The sequence below is a fragment of the Aphelocoma coerulescens genome (assembly GCF_041296385.1).
Source record: "Aphelocoma coerulescens isolate FSJ_1873_10779 chromosome Z unlocalized genomic scaffold, UR_Acoe_1.0 ChrZ, whole genome shotgun sequence".
In the NCBI taxonomy this organism is placed as follows: domain Eukaryota; kingdom Metazoa; phylum Chordata; class Aves; order Passeriformes; family Corvidae; genus Aphelocoma; species Aphelocoma coerulescens.
This window is the reverse complement of record NW_027184085.1, coordinates 37712506-37729799: the sequence shown is the minus strand read 5'-3', so window position 1 is coordinate 37729799 and position 17294 is coordinate 37712506. Positions and strand designations below refer to the sequence as shown.

The following is a 17294-nucleotide window of genomic DNA, read 5'->3' as shown; positions in this document are numbered from 1 at the left end:
AACACTCCCTTGTCCTCTCTACTCCAGTTCCCTTGTTATTTTTCAGTTTCATAAGCTGGTTAGATGGAGTCAGAAATAAACACAAAACGGTAAGAGCTGTCTTGGCAGCCTCCAGTGAATTCCCACCATAAGCACTTTCACATCCCACAGCAAGCAAGCAAGCAAGCAAGCAAGCAAGCCAAGGGGTTTCGTAAGAGCAACCCACAAGTCTTAACAAATGCATTTATGAAATTAACTGAAGCTTTCACCATTTATGCTACAGCATCTGGCAAGGGTCTAAAAACCTCACCTCCAGATTCAAGCAAACAAAAGCAGCTTTTCATACAAAGCTGTTGTCACCAGGTGCTGTATAAGAAGGTGTTTAAAATGTACACAAGCAGCGAAATAGAGAATTATTTTTCACCAACTATTCTGATGAATTTTGCTATGGAAGTCTGGAAGTCTAGCACAACATAAGAGTTTTTTGTACGAACCCTATTTTAAGACTCTCCTAGCACAGACCACAGATTTGTTCTGTACTAATACTGTTCCCAAAGTCAATCATCAGAAACTGCTATCTCCTCTAGCTCTGAAAGACAGAGTAAAAAGAATTAAGGCAAGAATTAAAACAACTGTTTCATACAGTAAAATCCAACTTCAATCAGAATACAGAACATCCCAAACAAAATGCTTCCGAGTGCTTTGCTTGTCCTCCTCACCTCTAAAAGCACTCTATTTCTACAGTTTGGAAAGGTAACTGAGTAAAATTAACATATCCCAAGTTATTCTCTTACCTTAGATACACCAAATTAATTGAGAAAAGTAAAAAAATAGGGGTAATTTATTTTTATACAACTCTTCAACAGACCTCGGTAAGACATTGATCAGTACTGCCAAAGAACTTAGTTCTTAGTTCTTTGAAGTTCCCAGAGGACCTGCTGCTCTGTAACACATAGATTGGACACTTTTCTGCTCCACACAGTACTGGGAAAAATACATCAGGGTGAGCTCTGTTGCAGCCTCAGCATGTGCAGTGCTTCCAGGTATGGGCAGCTCTGACACAGCCTTTGCTCAGACACAACTCCCTACTCCACATCTCTTTCTGGGGAGTTGGTCACTGTCAGTCCCACACTCCAACCATGCTCAAGCTCTTTAAGTACAGAACTCAGCAAAGACACAAGTCTAAGAAGTGGGCAGACGATGGCCATGTAAAAGATGAGATAAACAGGCATTTAAAAGCAGGAGGCATAAAACAATGTCTACAAAGCTGCAGATGCCTGCTCTGAACCCAAATGAGATGAAAATATCATCCCTTACGTAAAGATATTGCCTATGGGGCACACAGTGCTGTTAGCCTTTACACACATTTCTTTTTCTGATTTTCAATGGAACATTTTTCCGTACACATGGTTAAATGAAAAATACTATCAGTGCCAGTTTGACTGCTCCAATTACTGACTACTTTGGTTTTTTTCCAAACTGCTTGCTGAAGAAGGGTGGGTAGACATTTAATGACAGGGTGTCTGAGGTTGTGTTCTCAGAAAGTAACAAAAAAAAAAGAAGCATAGCCTTTTGTGTATTTCTGCCTGATGTAACACAGGAAGTTACTTCTCACAAATGCATTAATTTTGGAGAGGTTTTTTCAGTCTTGTTTTATAAATATCTTCCATGGAAATCTGGATATTTAGGTTCTTACCATTTCCCTACTGTTTATTATATGACCACTATAGCACATTGTCTATATGTGAAGCTGAGATTAATTTTGCTGTGACTGAATTAAATTGCAAATGTCTCAAACAGTTCTCAGGTGGCTGACTTAACCCTTTTATTCACAAATTCCAAGATACACATTTAAATGTATTGGTCAATAATGACTGAAAAAAACCTCTTCTCATCACATTCACCTTATTTTCCTCATGTTCAAATACACCAGGTTGTTTATTTTCATATTTCAATTCTCAACATATAGTTACACTGCAGGTTTTTCAGAGCAGGCAATATTTGCCAATTATTACATATCTATATATATCTAAACTCAGGTCTTTAAATATTGTTTTAATATAAATTCAGTAATACTGATAATGATAAAGGGAAAGAGTGTTTCTGGGACTTTGGACTACAGATAGGTGCAGGTGGTGAAGCTGAAGTGTGAACGCATGCTTTGGGGAAGTTTGAGGTCCATTTAAGGGACAAATGAAAGTCACTCCTTTCTAATGAAAGACTCAAGAGTTATTTGTAACTCACAGTGACATTTCACCATTAAAACCAAAATAACATGTTTGAGGTTGCTGCCTTTTTGTAATTTCATGCAGTCATTTCCATGAAATTATATTCTTACTAAAATATGATCTAGATGAGCAATTTTGCAACGAAGAACTACTCAGGTCAAATTTACTGATTAGGGAAGAGCACCCTTTTTGTGAGAAGAGCTGTATCTGAAGATACTGAAAAACAAATAGCTTCCTGAAAGGTAACTTAACACTACAACACGAAATAGAACTTGTGCATTCTCCTTCAGGGTAGGGTTTATTTCCTAGTTTCTTCAGTAATGTTGTGTTGAAATATTCAATGCACATTTTGAAAAACCTAACAAGTATTCAGCTTTAAAGAGCTAACATCAAACAATTCTCACTGTTTCTCTCAATCAGCTTCCACCTACTTCAGCTCTCTAAATGCAATTCAGAAAGCCTCGAACACAAATAAAATTTACGCTGAACTGTTGTTCAGTCACAGACTAGCCTTCTGCCAAAATTCTGCAGCTCTATCCTGCTGCCTTCATGTTGCTATTCAGGATATTTCACAATGACTGTTCTTTTCTAATGCTACCCCAAACAGCAGAGACTCTGTTGTATCAGAAGGAGGTGAGAGACAAGATTACCATCCCAACAGTTGATCTGCACTAAGTACGTCTCTGTTCTACTCAAATCACATTTGTTCCAGGAAATCTACTCTAAACAGAATACAAGAACACAAAATACAGAGCAGATGTCTCTGGAAAGAGATCAAGATCATGTAAGCGTTACCAAAATATACATCCAGGTGATACTGTGTCAAAAGCACATTTGAGAAGAAGGACATGAGATCAACAAGATTCTACCAAAAGATTACTTACCGTGTTCTCCACAGACCCTCATCTACATATCTTAAGAACAAACACTCATCTCCCTTAGCACAGAGTAAAGCATCTTCTAGATCTCTCAACAAGACAGCAAGTGGGTTTTTTAATTTCCTTTTTTAAAATTTCTCTTCTTTTCTTTTCAATACAATTTCACCCACATCATCAGACACAGACTGATGATACCAGTAAAACAATATGGTAATGGAGTTGTTGCAGGTACCTCTGTGTCACACATACCTCTATCTGGCTGTAAAATAAATAAATGAATAAATGAAGGGCTGAGCTTTCCTCCTTCCACAGGGACAAGAGTACTTGTGAATCTCTCCAGATGCTACTTCCCAAGAAGCACATGAAAATGCATCTGTGTCAGAAAGCTGGTGCTTTCATTTGACATATGACAGAATCCACTGCAAATGCACCTTGCACTCTTGCCATTGCTTCCCCTTCATTCACCTTAATGAGACACTGTAGTATTGTCTAAAGCACCTCTTACATACAGCATAGATTCTCATTAAACTGTTATAATCAAACTTGCAACAGAATAAATTTAATTTCCTACTTTCTTCCTACCTACACTGACTTGAGAAATATTTTACTCCAGGAAGTGTCTCAGGAGGCTTTGCATCAGAAGGCAGAGAAACGGTATTTATTCTAAGAGAAAAAAGAAGTGTTTGATCCCAAAGTGTTTCATTCTACACTGTCTACATCTATGTCTGCCTTTACTTACCTGATGAATAAACGAAATATGAAATGTGGTGGCATTTGATGTAGCTATTTTGACTGCTCCCAGTTCAGAAGTCTACAGCCTCAGCTCATACAACCCACAACAATTCTGGAAGATGTAAAACCAACCCTGCTTACCTTTCATCCCAAACTTAGAGTGTCTTCCAAACTTCAGAATAATGAGGGTTATTACTAAGCCAGTGCACACCAGTGCTGCAATTCCCACCACAACGTACACCTAAAAAAAAGAGAGGACACAAACAGACCTGTTTGTTTTGTTCTTGTGTCTTCAAAGACATCCAGAATACATGCAGATTAATCCAGTTACAAAAAGAGACTAATTTCAACTGGGAAACATTTACACTCAGATCAAAGAGTACAGAAAACAGACACTTGTTGAGGTTTCTTCTATTCTGTAGAGAACAGAGATTCAGACACTTAAGGGAACTTTTTCACCATCCTACACATTCAAGGCAGGCAGGAGGCAGTCTACATCACCCTTTTCCCTTCCAGTAGAGTGGCATGTTACAAGAAACCACGTAAGAAAAGCACTTAGGAAAAAAGAATTTACTGTGGGGATGGTTGAACGCTTGTATAAATTACCTGGAGTGGCTGTGAAGGTTCCATCACTGGAAATACCAAAACCAGAGAGGACACAACCATAAGGAACCATACTGGCTCTGCTTTAATCAGGGGAGCTTGGACCAGAGGACTTCCACAGGTCCTACTTTTACCACCTCAGCAATTCAATGACTCTGTTATCAGATGAGACAAGACTGTCTTGGATCCTCCCAATTTTTAGCACATTGTCCTAACTCACAGTCTGCTCTCTGGTTCATGAACGCACGCTCTCCGCTACTTGATGCTTTACAGAGACCCTGATGGAGGGAGGCTGCCATGCCTGCCAGGCTGGTAACCCACTATCAGTTTCCAGTATTTCAGTTCAGGAGAGCATGAGAGACAAGGCACCAAAGGAGGAGGCCCATCAGTTCAGCCACTTGTACTAAAATATGTCACAAGCCATGTAATCAAAAAACCTGATGAAATCATGTCTTAAATACAGATAATTGCATTTTGAAAATTCATTGCAGCACATCACCTCTCTAATGTGGTGACTCCAGGATGGGTATTCAACCAACAATCTTCAAATTACCTTAGATGTCTTTGTTTTGTAAATGAAGATTTGTTCTCTTTGACTAAAAATTAGATGCAAAGTCTTAGGTTAAAGAAATGACAGTTAAGTAGTTCAGAAAAGCAAGACACAAAACCGTGGTTTTACTTGAACTGAAAAGTGATTTACTAACCCAAAAAAATGGGGGAAGGACATGAGTGGGGCGTACTAATTTTCTTTTTCATCCTTTTTTTTTCCCTGAGTTTTGATCACAACACAGTAATAGCTATAGCTTTCTGATAGGCCAGAGTCTTATTATAGTGCCTGCAGTGTTGTAAGTTGTATAGCCAAAAAGTTCACAAAGATCACAGACCAGGAAACAATGCATATACTTACAGTGATGCTATCTTCATTCTCTTTGTTGGAAACATCCGTTGAAGTGATTTGATTACTGTTATTAGTGGCATCTCCAAGATCATTAGGTGTGGTTTCATACTCTTAAGAAAAAAAAAAAGATTGCTTTTATAACCTCATAACTTCAACAGGGAAATGGTTTTCTGTATTATTTCTGCTCTGTAAGATGGTAATGCCACTATCAACTTTGGGAATTTGAGCTCTTTGGACACAATTCGTAACTGCTAATGAAGCTGGAATGTTTTGGGGAGAATCACTGTGGCATGTAATTGAACAAACGTGCTGGGACTGACAAACATGAAAAGAGAAGCAATCCACAGCATAATGTGTATCTCTACTGGAAACACTAGAGTTAAATGAGAACTCCACCTATAGAGCTATTTTTATGTGGTTCTGACTTCCCATTAAAAATGAAAGACTGCCCTCTACACTGAACTTCACCAGCCTTGTATTCAGTCAAATATAGGACAGTCTTAGACATTAGCTTGAGCACTTTTGTTTTGCTGAGAAGAACTTGGCAGATGGGTTTCAAGCTATTTTACTAATATCAAATGTGAAATAGCTGTTTTCATTTGTTTAATAAATAATTTTAAAAACCCATGTTATATGCACAGAGGTTACAGTTTAGTATTGCTTTAACACCTTTTTAAATTAAAGTGTCTGAGATGGTATGAAGAAATTTGATTGATCTATCAAAATAATTCCACTGACAGGGCTGCAGGGGCAAAACCAGACTTACTGCAGACAAAGAATGATCACGGCTCAATTATTTATAAAAATTTCAAAATAAAACACAGTTATTCACAGTCTGTGATTTCCTGACAAAACTACTCAAATGAGAGAAAAAGAATTAAACAGTTCTATATATGAAGTTAAGATAAACATGCATTAAGATAAAATTTTAAAATGCATTTTTTTTATTACATCTGGAAACACATGTAACATTTTAATTTCATTACTATAATGCAGATGAAAGAAACAAAGGGCAATAACTGCACCTATTATAAAATACATGTTCAGCATCGTAATTTAAGTTTGCAATTAAACCGGTACTTCTTTACATGTTTTGATTAAAATCAGTGCCATAAGCCTGCAGATGAAATCTTAAATGTGAATTTGAAAAAGCTCTTGCTAAATACAGTGGCAGGAGCATTTCTGAGCATGGAGCTCCAGCTGAGCAAGCACAGGGAGGGCTTGTGCCTCAGCAGTATTCTCCTTCAGCTCCCAACACCAGTTTGGAGAGCTCAGCTGGCAGTCCTAGCAAGAAGCTGCACTGGGCTTTTGATCTTCAGGCATGCAAGGATTTTTTTTTTTGTACAGGAAGCTGTCAGCTACCTCTGGCACCAGTGCTACAGTCATCACAGGATGTCTAAACAACTCACACAGTCTATTTTGGATCTAAACTATGCATGCCAAAGGACAGGACTCTTTCAAGACAAAATACATATTAAATATACAGAGCTTTCAAGAGAAAAAAATTTAATTTCCTGATCTTTTACCATTTGAACTCTCCAACTCTGCACTGCATCTCTGTGTGTGTAGTTTACCATGCAGAAAGGTTAGAGCAGCAGCAACAGAAGAATGAACAGCATTCCTTGCTCATCCAGGTAGAACAATCCCTGCCTGAATGGCTCACCTGCACAAGCAGCCTGGACTTTCAGACAAGGTTCTGTTCTGATCATCTGTCACCGTGAGTACATCCTTTGCCAGAGCAGAGGAATAGACTTTTACTTCTTTATTTGCAGGCAAAGTCCACGTTATAACAAGTACTTCAGCCTAAAAAAATTTGGCTTCCTTTACAGTTAGCTGGGAAAATTTTCACAAAGATGGTTTTGGCCAACCATATATTTATTATAGTTTTATAAGACTAACATATAAAACAAATACTTAAGAGTCTTTGCTGCTCTGACTCTGTGAAACAAACTTTGAAGAAGGAAATTTTTTGCTCCCAATTTCACCTGTAAATAGCTGATGCTATTTGTAGTTCTGTTTATGCTCAGGCCTGTTCTAAGCTACTGGAAATCACACCCTGGAGGTCTAATGAGAACCACAGGTCTGGTCTGTGAATCCTCTGAATGCACTTCTATATTAAAATGGACAAGAGCGAAGGTAGGCTACATTGGTATACTGGTGGTGTGCTGACATTGCTTGCTGCCTAACCGTGAATCATTTGCATTTGAGGTATTGCCAGATCTTCAAAGCCCCTTGAAATGGGTGGATCAGGCCAGGAAAACACAGGCGACAGCTATCCAGCCCAAACCAGACAATTTGAGTTAAACAAATTCCTGTTCATTTCACTATGAAATCCTGACATAGACACTGAGCACTCTTACAGACAGGGTCACGCCTTTTGACTCATGCTAGATAAGGCTCATATTGCTTTAGGGCCAGGTTCTCTGGTGCTCTGTACCTCATGCAGCCACCAGTGACTAATAACAGCTGCAGTGAATTGCAGCTGACACTGGCCAGTATTCTGCAGCCACTCCACAAACAAGGTGCATAGCGGCTGGGATAGACACAACAGCACAGTCACATCAGCACTGGGGGGGCTCACTCTGCACAGTCATTCTGGGGTTTGGCAGATATGGGGCAGGTGCCCTCTCATGCTCACAACCACATTAGAAGAGGTATTGTGGCATGAAAATATGAACTCAGAGCCAAAGGAGCTGGCTTTGCACTCAATTTCCTGCTCAGATCCACGTGAATCACTCTATTTCTTTCAGTTACTTCCCAGATGGTGTCAGGGCAGCATTCTTTCTTTGCCTTTTCCAAGAGGTGCCGCAGAGGTGAGCTAGAGGCACAGGCGGCTGCTTCACGCTTGCAGCAGGCAGTGCCCATGCAGGCAGGACTGACTCCCCTGGGCAAACTCAATGTCATGCAGCATGATGTGACCTCATCAGATCTTCTGATTTCTGCTGTATATTCAAAATACTTAAGAGAAACATTTGGAAATCGCCTCACATCACAAGGGCAGCACTTTCAAACAGCAGAAAGAACATCCAGGAATAAAGAGGAAGGCTGCCTTTGCCAGGACTAGGTCTTGCAGGATCTGCTAGCAAAACTCAAAGCACATTATCTCAGCAGAAACCCACCCAAGTCAGTCGAAGCACAGCACTCACATGGCTAAAGCCATACACAGGCATCACGACCCTGGTAAACAGCTCAGAGTAAAAATCTTCACCCACACAGCTTATATAATACAACACATGAAGGAACTGCGCAAACCATTGCCACTTCTCCATCCCCAACCCTCCCTCCTTCTCCTCCTCCAAAAAAAAGGACTTTGGAAAGAAAGGGAGGGGAAGCTATCCTTTGGAGTTTCTAAGCATTTGAAGTCAAATTGATGCTTCAATTGCACATTTGCTGAAGTTTAATGATGTGGAATGGAATCAAAGCAATAACATTTAGATCGGCTTTAGGTAACTTGAGTCATGGGCCATTTCATCCAAATAAAAAGTACTCCAAACAGGATCCAGCTTCAAGCTGTTTGGGTATGTTGGTTCAGATGAACTTTTCTACTCACCAGAAGTATACCAGAAATAGTTTTTTTAAAAACAGACAGTTGCTTTTCATTCTGCAACTTCTATTTCAGTGCATGCTGGCTTTCACTTGGTACATTTTCCCTAACCAAAAAACTAATGCGAACACTGTGCCATCAAAATCTCCTGGCACACACTCAGCTACCACTGAATTGATGGTCTGCTTATGCAAGAGAGATTAAGGGAAGGTACAAATGAGCGGACAGAGCAAAATAAATTGCCTACAGGAAAACTTACTTGTGCCAACTTCATTTCTAAGTGGGATTTAGGGGTACATTTTTGGAGGTAAAACAAGTATGGAATCATCCCTGAAAAAATAAATTAAGTTGTATAAAGAGAAATCACAAACTCTCTTTCCTCCAAGAAATGCCTTCAAAAGGTTCACAAAATCTCATGTCTGTGAACTACATCACACAGCTGTCATCCTACAGGATCAACTGCACTCATTTGTAGCAGTGGATTTATGCTTCTCCTAATGTGAATCAAAAGCAGCATAGTAAAGTAAAACATCATATTGTCATCACATACGTTAAATATACGGCAGGAGAACCAAAACACCAAAGTACCTCTTAGAACTGTGTTATTCTATGTGACATTTCAATTTAACTGAGCCTAACATTTGAACCTTTAATGTTTCAGTTCCTTCACTTCTATTATTAAAATAAAAGAAAATCAAATATATACCATAAACGTCTGGATCCAAAATTGGGCCACTACCTGTACACGGGAAAGAGAAAAAAAAAAGAAAGAAAAGATTTGTAAATAAATTGCAAATGCTGGAAGAATAAAAATTTCTTTAGTTGTTTTAAGAGTTGACTTTATTTGCCATAGCAATCGTAAGTACCTACATAAATGCATATCAACATCAATAACTGCAGTTTATTAATTACATTTACACCCATCTCAGAGTTATTCCAAAGGTTAATATTTTGCTTCACATGTGCACAGGACACTATCTCTAGCAAGGGCACGCGTTATTTCACAACTGGGCAAAATCCTGCTTTCCACTATTAACATATGTATATATCTATCTATATATATATATCTGGAATAAGTGCAACAATAATGATTCCTCTTGATAAATCAATGGTAAAATTTTCCCTGAATTCAAGTGGAAGCAGATGTCACAGAGATTTAGCAATCACTGATTTTTACCTGATTAAAAAAACTATGTTATTTTATCACTGTGCTAACAACAAACCATTTTCAGCTGCGAGCTGGCAAGTTAAGGGTCACATGTAGAAATTACCTAAGCAGCACCATTTGATTCACTCTGTAAAAGGATGCTTCCAAGAAGCCAGCTGCACAGCTGATACACAGACAGAACTCTTACCAAAAGAGTCAGGTATCTCAGAAACCAGACCTTACACTAGCAAATGGATACCTATCTAGTCCACATTTCTCTAAATTTTACTAGTTCCTGTTTGCGGCTTTTTCTAATTACTTCACGTATGTAAGGCTTAGCACGTATGTGAGTAAAATGCACAGAACACCCACAGAAATTAGTGAACTGTTACACTATTCATGCTTGGAAAGATACTCCTGCTGTATTTGAACATACCCATGCATTCTGATCTATAATGTATTTCTAGCACAGCTTATGTAGTAGGCTTATAGTTACCTCTTCCATATTTTTTCTCTCTCTTTTTGCAGGTTTGGAAATAAAATTAATAAGTAATTAAAAACTCTAAAGATTAATCCAACTTCAAGAAATATAATTCTCTTTATATTACTATACAGTAAATCCATAGCAGTGGCATTACACTGGTCTATTGTCATGCCACAGTGAAGCAAGAGCGGAACATCAGTGTTAACAGCAAGAGAACCTGTGCTGAAAACACCAGTTGCAACCTGTTTGTAGAATGGCAGCAGATAATTAGGTTTATTTTTAAATGCACTTGAAGATATTCCAGTAACCGGGGATACATGTCAATAGACCCCATGAAAACTGTCATGTCAATCAGCAGAATTAAATAACCAGTGAAGAAAGCCTGACTATCTATCCTCAAGTAACCTGACCACAGATTTTTGTCCACAAAAGTTCATGGATTCAGTTTTCTAAGTGTAGAACATCCAGACGCTTAAAGATAGTATTTCTAACTCACCTTCTGTAATCTGAAGTGGAAAGAAAACCTTAACCAACAAAAAATCTCCCAGTCCTTTATTTCTGAGTTACATGTCAACATTTTTGTTTCTATTCACTGGAATGGGAACAAACTAAGAAGGTTAGTATAACTCTAACTCCTCCCAGACATATAAAATAAGAAGGCAGTAACTCCATTCAAATACCTTTTATATAACTAAACACTTCAAATAAAGCTACAAAAATCAAGATGGTGGACAACGCCCAAACTTCTGTTTAGTATTACTTCTTCTACTTAGCACATAAAAACATACCTACTTAATCATCAGCTGAAGTTATTTTAAAATGAAACTTCACCACAGTCATTTTGCCCGTTTACACACAATTATTTTCAAGGCCAAGTACAGAATGGCACCATTGTTTTGGTCCCCATTAGAAGAGGTTGTTGAGTAAATGAGCTATCAAAAGACACACTATTCACTCATCTTTACAAACTACATCAACTACACTTGGATTGTTTCCTTCTTTCTTTATAAATTTGACATTTTCAAAATAAAGCAGCAGCAAAAGACTCAATCCAAAAAAACATACTTACGCAAAAAGCATGTTATGCTGCACAAGGAATATGCTACTTCTAAGGTGTACTTAGCATATTCTTTTACTTTGACAAGGTATATGTGACTTGGATTCCTTCAGCTGAATTTTCATGTAGAGAGTTAGTAGATGAATAAGCTTAATTAAAAATATCTATTATTGGTAAAAATCTCTCCCATATTCATTAGCCATTTTGGATCAACTATGAGAACAGCCTCCAAAATAAACCATGACCATTTCTTGCTTACACTTTACTGCAGTTAATCTCAAATAATCAAATCACTCTCAGCAAGAATTGGAAACCAAGAACATTAGCAGACTAAAGATACTTAAAAATTCAGCTAGCAAAACATGAAATTTATTCTTCCAGGTTTTCACATTTAAAACAAATTCTTAATTTACAACATTAACTTGGGTATCATCAACACAATCAAAATCCCACTGTGGTCTATGGTTTCCTCTCTTTCACGCCTGCATCCTAAGACTAATGATAAAAAGTTCTTCAAGAAGCATGCTGAAAGTTGGGAGCATCTTAGCACAAATCACATCATGTTTGACCCAAATCTGAAAGTGGAATATTACACCTCTGATGGAGAACATGCTTCAGACTTATATACATTTACTTTGTGTAGACATATGTATTATGGGTGAGGGGTTTTTTTAAATTTTCGGTTATTTTTATCTTCAGAGCATTTGGCAAGTGATGCAATAACCAGAGAATCAGTTTAAAGCTCAGTGAGTGTATCCCACCCCATGAAACATCAGGACTGGCATTTAATTCAGCCATGAAGACACGAAAATGAACATAATACCAGGGTGTGGGCCTTAGTCTTTATGCTTCAGTGTACAATGTGTGGGCCAAAAGAAGAAACCACACAGTAACGGCAGCACTGAAAAGCCTTTTAAGGATTTGAAAAAGCCTGACAGTGCTTTAAATAGCAATAGTATAGAACAAAAATTGTAATATGATGCATTTGCTTTTATGTGAGCTTCAGTGGAGGAGACAACAATGTTGTGATGTTTTCTAAAGCTCAATGCCATGATGCTTGCAGAAGAAAACTAAAAACAATATTGAGGAGGCTAAGTAGATAAGCCATTTCCCCTGTTGTTAATTTTTAAGACTGGTTTGGTGCCATCCACTGTCCATGAACTAATTTCTAATGCAGTTACATCCTGTCTCTACACAGTCCCATTTCCTCTATACTCTTTTTGTGAGGCTTACTCCACCACAGATCTTGGGAAATGCTTAAAGAACACAGCGCAGTTTATATTGGTAGACTTACATTCCATAGGAATATAAAAGGGATGGAACAAATAAACCATGTTTTCTTTGTAATTTAGAGGATAGCTACAGTTCTATTTACTGTGGACAGAAGCATAAAGGAAAAACATGACAGGAAAGGGGACTTGGATCGAAGACAAAAAAAATGGTAAGATCACCTAATGTATTAGAGGTAGCTGATACTCTGTTAGAAAACTAAGCCGGGTTCATATTAAATACTCAGGGTGTACAAGAACTCCCACTGTACACAGAACATCCATGAGGTGAACTGTTTTCCTGAACAGTTATAATGCAGTATTAGGGGACACCAGTAGCTGAAACCATGGCATGTTTCTGTAGTGAGTCTCTTCAAGGAACAGCTCCAGAGAAAAAGCAGGAGAGAAGCAGTAAGCACAGCAGGAGTGAACAAAGCCTGGTTTTATCAGCTCTTCATCTTCTCCTAATGATGGCAAAGCAAAAGACTTACCCCCTCTCTCCCTACAGCAAACTGAGCTGAAAGGGAAAAACTTAAATACTGACCATATTTTTATGGTCTGTAGCCTGAGATGTAGGAAGAGAATTTAAATATTCACCACTTTTTTTTTTCCATCAGATAACACAACAGCACACTGATGTTCAAAAAAAAGACAGCAGCTATTTATATCACATGGTCAAAAAGCCAACGATACATAAAATCTCATATTTTGAGGTATGACTGTGCAATTATCTGCACAAAATCACAACTTATATTTTTACTCCAAACGTGCAAGGTCCACTCAGAGTTTTTTCCACATACTCCAATATGCTTACACGTACAGTGACTGTTTTTACAGCCACTTCATGTATGGTTTTGAAGATGTGGGAAAAGATCAAACCACAGTGAACATCAATCACTTACAGCTGTCCCTGCAATTCAATGAGCTAGTCCACCTTGAGCCTGCCCGCAGAGTATTTATAAAGGGCGAGGGGGAATCTTTAGAGCAGCTGAAGGTGCAACCATCTTGAACACTGATACTCCTAGCGACGTAGGCACCCAGCCTCCACCTAGACAAATGGCAACTGGGCATCAAAATGCCTGTTAAGACCTGAGACCTTGCCCATCCCTCCCCCTGGGTTACTTTTTTTTGTCCCTAGTTCCCTCTGGTGTCCTATAAACAACATATTATCAAGAACTCACTTTACTGCACTATCAATTTCACAACAAGGCACTCGATGCTACATCCCCCCCCATCCTTGAATACACTGCCTAGTTCAATTCATATGCAGTGCAGCAAGTTACAGAGTTGCTGAATTGGAACTCAGTGCTTTTCAGGAAAAGAACTGAGGCTTGGGAAAACTTTAGAAACAGCAACTTTTCATTAGCCTTGGCTGGCAGGGAGGATGGTTACACAAAGGGAAGATTTACAGAGCACTGGCATGGCCTCCCTTGAGAAGCAATGAACGAGAAGAAAATGCTCAAGAAAAACATTATTTTACAAATAATATTGAAGACATTCATTCAGAGAAAAAGAAGTCTTATAAGAAGCTTCCCCCAAAATAGTTAAAACTGCCCAAAACCACTATTTCACCACTTTCATCAATTTGCAATTGCTAACATTAAAAAAAAAACTACACTCACCATCTCCAGGCACTGACATGAAATGAGCATCAACCCGTTTTTCATCCTCTCCATAATCATTCTTTGCCAGTAAGGTATAAGCACCATTATTCAGGTGTGTAGGATTGTCCAGCTGAAGGCAGCCATGGTATTCACTTTGATTGATAACGTGTATTTTAGTACAGATGTATTCAGACTCATTCAGTACAGCTCCTTCATAGAACCACTGCAATGTGGGCTTAGGGTTCCCTTTCACAGTGAATGGAATACACCAGTGGTGGTCCGGGGTTGGAGATTCAATAAACGTGATATTTGGTGCAACTGTATTGGAAAAAAGAGTGAAGAACATCAGAATATTCTGAACACGTCCTTCCTCCCTTCCCTCTCTTTCTCCCTCCCTCCCTCCCAAGTTCCCATGGAAGTATTTTTCATTTGTCAGTACAAAAGTATGTTACTAGATGGAATGGTACCCATTTGAGGGATACTCACACAGGAACCTACCTGCTCTGCCTAGAGTACTATGCTGAACTGAAGCCGCTCTTTAGAAAGAAACAAAACGGACTAGCCTGAAAGTGTGCTAAATCACTTAAAACATGTCAGGTGTGGGAACTTCAGTTACTGGATCACTTAGAAGAAGGAGAGAGACATTTTGGCTTTACTTTGCTGAAAAAACTGCACAGGAGTGCTGAAGGAAGACAATAGTATTGAAAATATTTAAAAGTTGGCCAAAAGCAAGTAGTACTGGAAAGACACTCAGCTAGGAATCCAAGTTTACAGATTATTTTTTTAACAGAATCAAAGACAGAACAGATTATTTAATTCTATAGATTCTTCTGTCAGGGAAAAATAATTCTCTACTATACATATTCTCATTCTTGTTCAAACCTGCTAAATGCCTCAAGTTTACAGGCCTCTTCTATTTCCCTCAAGAAACTATTCCAACACCTTGCTCATTATTTTCCTTTAAATTTATTCCTAACTACATCCAATTTCTTCTAGTTACACTCCCTTTTATCACTCATAACAGTGCCAAGCTCAGAATCTCATTTACACTGTTCAAACATTTCTAGTGTATGTTCGTTCCCATAGTTATTACATATCCAATTTCAACCTACAAACCTACATCTAGAGTGATCTTTCTAGTTTACTCTGTCATAAGCACATGCTGAGCAAAGTTTGCCATCTACCAAGTGTTCTGTTCCCATCTTCAATTAAACAGAGGGTTGCAGCTTGTGAAAACATAACTGTATAGTTCATGTAAAATGAATTCAGCCTGGAGCTTAGATCTAAGAAGCCAGCGCCTCTACACTATATGCCCCTTCTCCCTTCATTGGCCCTGAGAAATAAGTGTACTATTCAAAGCTATGACAAATTAATTTACATCTGGCTGTACCAACATTGAACAAAGCAGTTTTTGTTTTAGGTAATAAGAACTTGAACGTGTAGTCTCGTATAATTCTACTAGCGTTTTGATGCATCCACACTTCCCAATTCCTAAGACAGTGTGCATGTACATACACACCATTACAAACCTTCCCACAATGACAGTGTCATTCAGTATTCAGGGTTTCAGACCTTTACTTACAGATTGTTTGAACTGCAAGACAAAGCAGTCAGCAATACATTTTTTGCAGAATACAGAGCTGAAAAAGGTAAGTGCAATAATGGCTGACTGGGCTACTCCTAGCATTAACTGCAGTAGATAGTTCATGTGCCTTAAGGGTTTTCATTTCAACAGTCTTAATGTCCAAAAAATACCCAAAACAGTTCCTGCCAATGCAGTTTGGCCTCAGGGTCTGCATACGTACAGAATACCGTAAGCTCAGCAGAGACTTGGTCCTCTCCCACAATGTTCTCTGCTACACAGGAAATTGACAGCCCACTGTCCATTGATGAAACATTCTTGATGGTGAGAGAAGCAGGGTTCTTATTTGTGTCACTCTATAAATGATCAGAAAAACATGTATGCATCAACCACAGCATTAAGAACAAAGGAGAAGGAGGGAATTACTGGCCACAGCTGAATGACATTTTTAATTTTCCCTTCCTTTTAGCTGTATCTGTCCACAATTAATCAAACCCTTATTGTAGTGTCTTATCCAAACAGACATAAAACATGTACAGAACCACGTACAGTCAGTGGCAGTGGATTCAAAGCTTCGAAGTCCTGCTACAAACATTGCACTCAACCATGCTTCTGCCCTGTCAATTTCAGTCTGCATTTTTTAAACACTTATCCCCTCTACACAAATGTTTTTTTCCTCTAAATACACGATACACCTTTGCTCATCCCTCTCTCCTACTTCATGACTGATTTCCATGGTCTAGCTCTGTCTGTTCTTGATGAACTTTTCCTTCCTGTCTGTATTCTGTTCAGTCCTTGCTTTACTCATCCTTTTCTCTCTTTCCTTTAAACTTATGCTTGACATCTCTTCCACTGCTGCCTTCCGAACCCTACTGTATCTTGACAGGTTTTCTATCTCCTTCTTAACCAAATTTCTATTGAACGCTTTCTTTTCTGAAGAAACCTTAAGCAAGAAATTACATAACCTAAGCTATTGCCTAAGTATTGTTTTATGTGTTTAAGAACAGGCTAATTAAGGTAAGAATGATGATTCTTAAAAAGCTTGATTCTTAGAAAGCTCAGTGTCTATCTACAGGCTTAAATAACATACTGAATATGCAGCTATGTCACACTGAGTAAGCAAATATGGCTGAATTACCCCCTCCCCCCCCCAAAAGCACTAGCAAAGCCAGTTGTTACTCTGATGTTCATAAATCAGGCCCTTCATATGATCTCCAAATAATTATTATTTTCATACTTCACTTTTTCATAAAGAGCTAGACTATTTCGTTAAACAGGAAAGGAACCAAA

General features: G+C 38.5%; 1 protein-coding gene across 5 annotated transcripts in view; it reads right to left on the bottom strand.

Moving 5' to 3' along the window:
* Positions 1-17294, bottom strand: part of NTRK2 (neurotrophic receptor tyrosine kinase 2) — a 209638-nt gene that overhangs the window by 140294 nt on the left and 52050 nt on the right. For all 5 annotated transcript variants that reach the window (XR_011147650.1, XM_069001029.1, XM_069001028.1 and 2 more), the window contains exons 7-11: positions 16228-16360; positions 14441-14740; positions 9569-9601; positions 5328-5428; positions 3959-4058 (exon numbers count right to left, since the gene is read on the bottom strand). Coding sequence is in view for 4 of the 5 variants with exons in the window: in XM_069001029.1 (XP_068857130.1) it covers positions 3959-4058; positions 5328-5428; positions 9569-9601; positions 14441-14740; positions 16228-16360 (667 nt within the window). In the remaining variant the exon portion in view is untranslated. The remainder of the gene's footprint in view (positions 1-3958; positions 4059-5327; positions 5429-9568; positions 9602-14440; positions 14741-16227; positions 16361-17294) is intronic.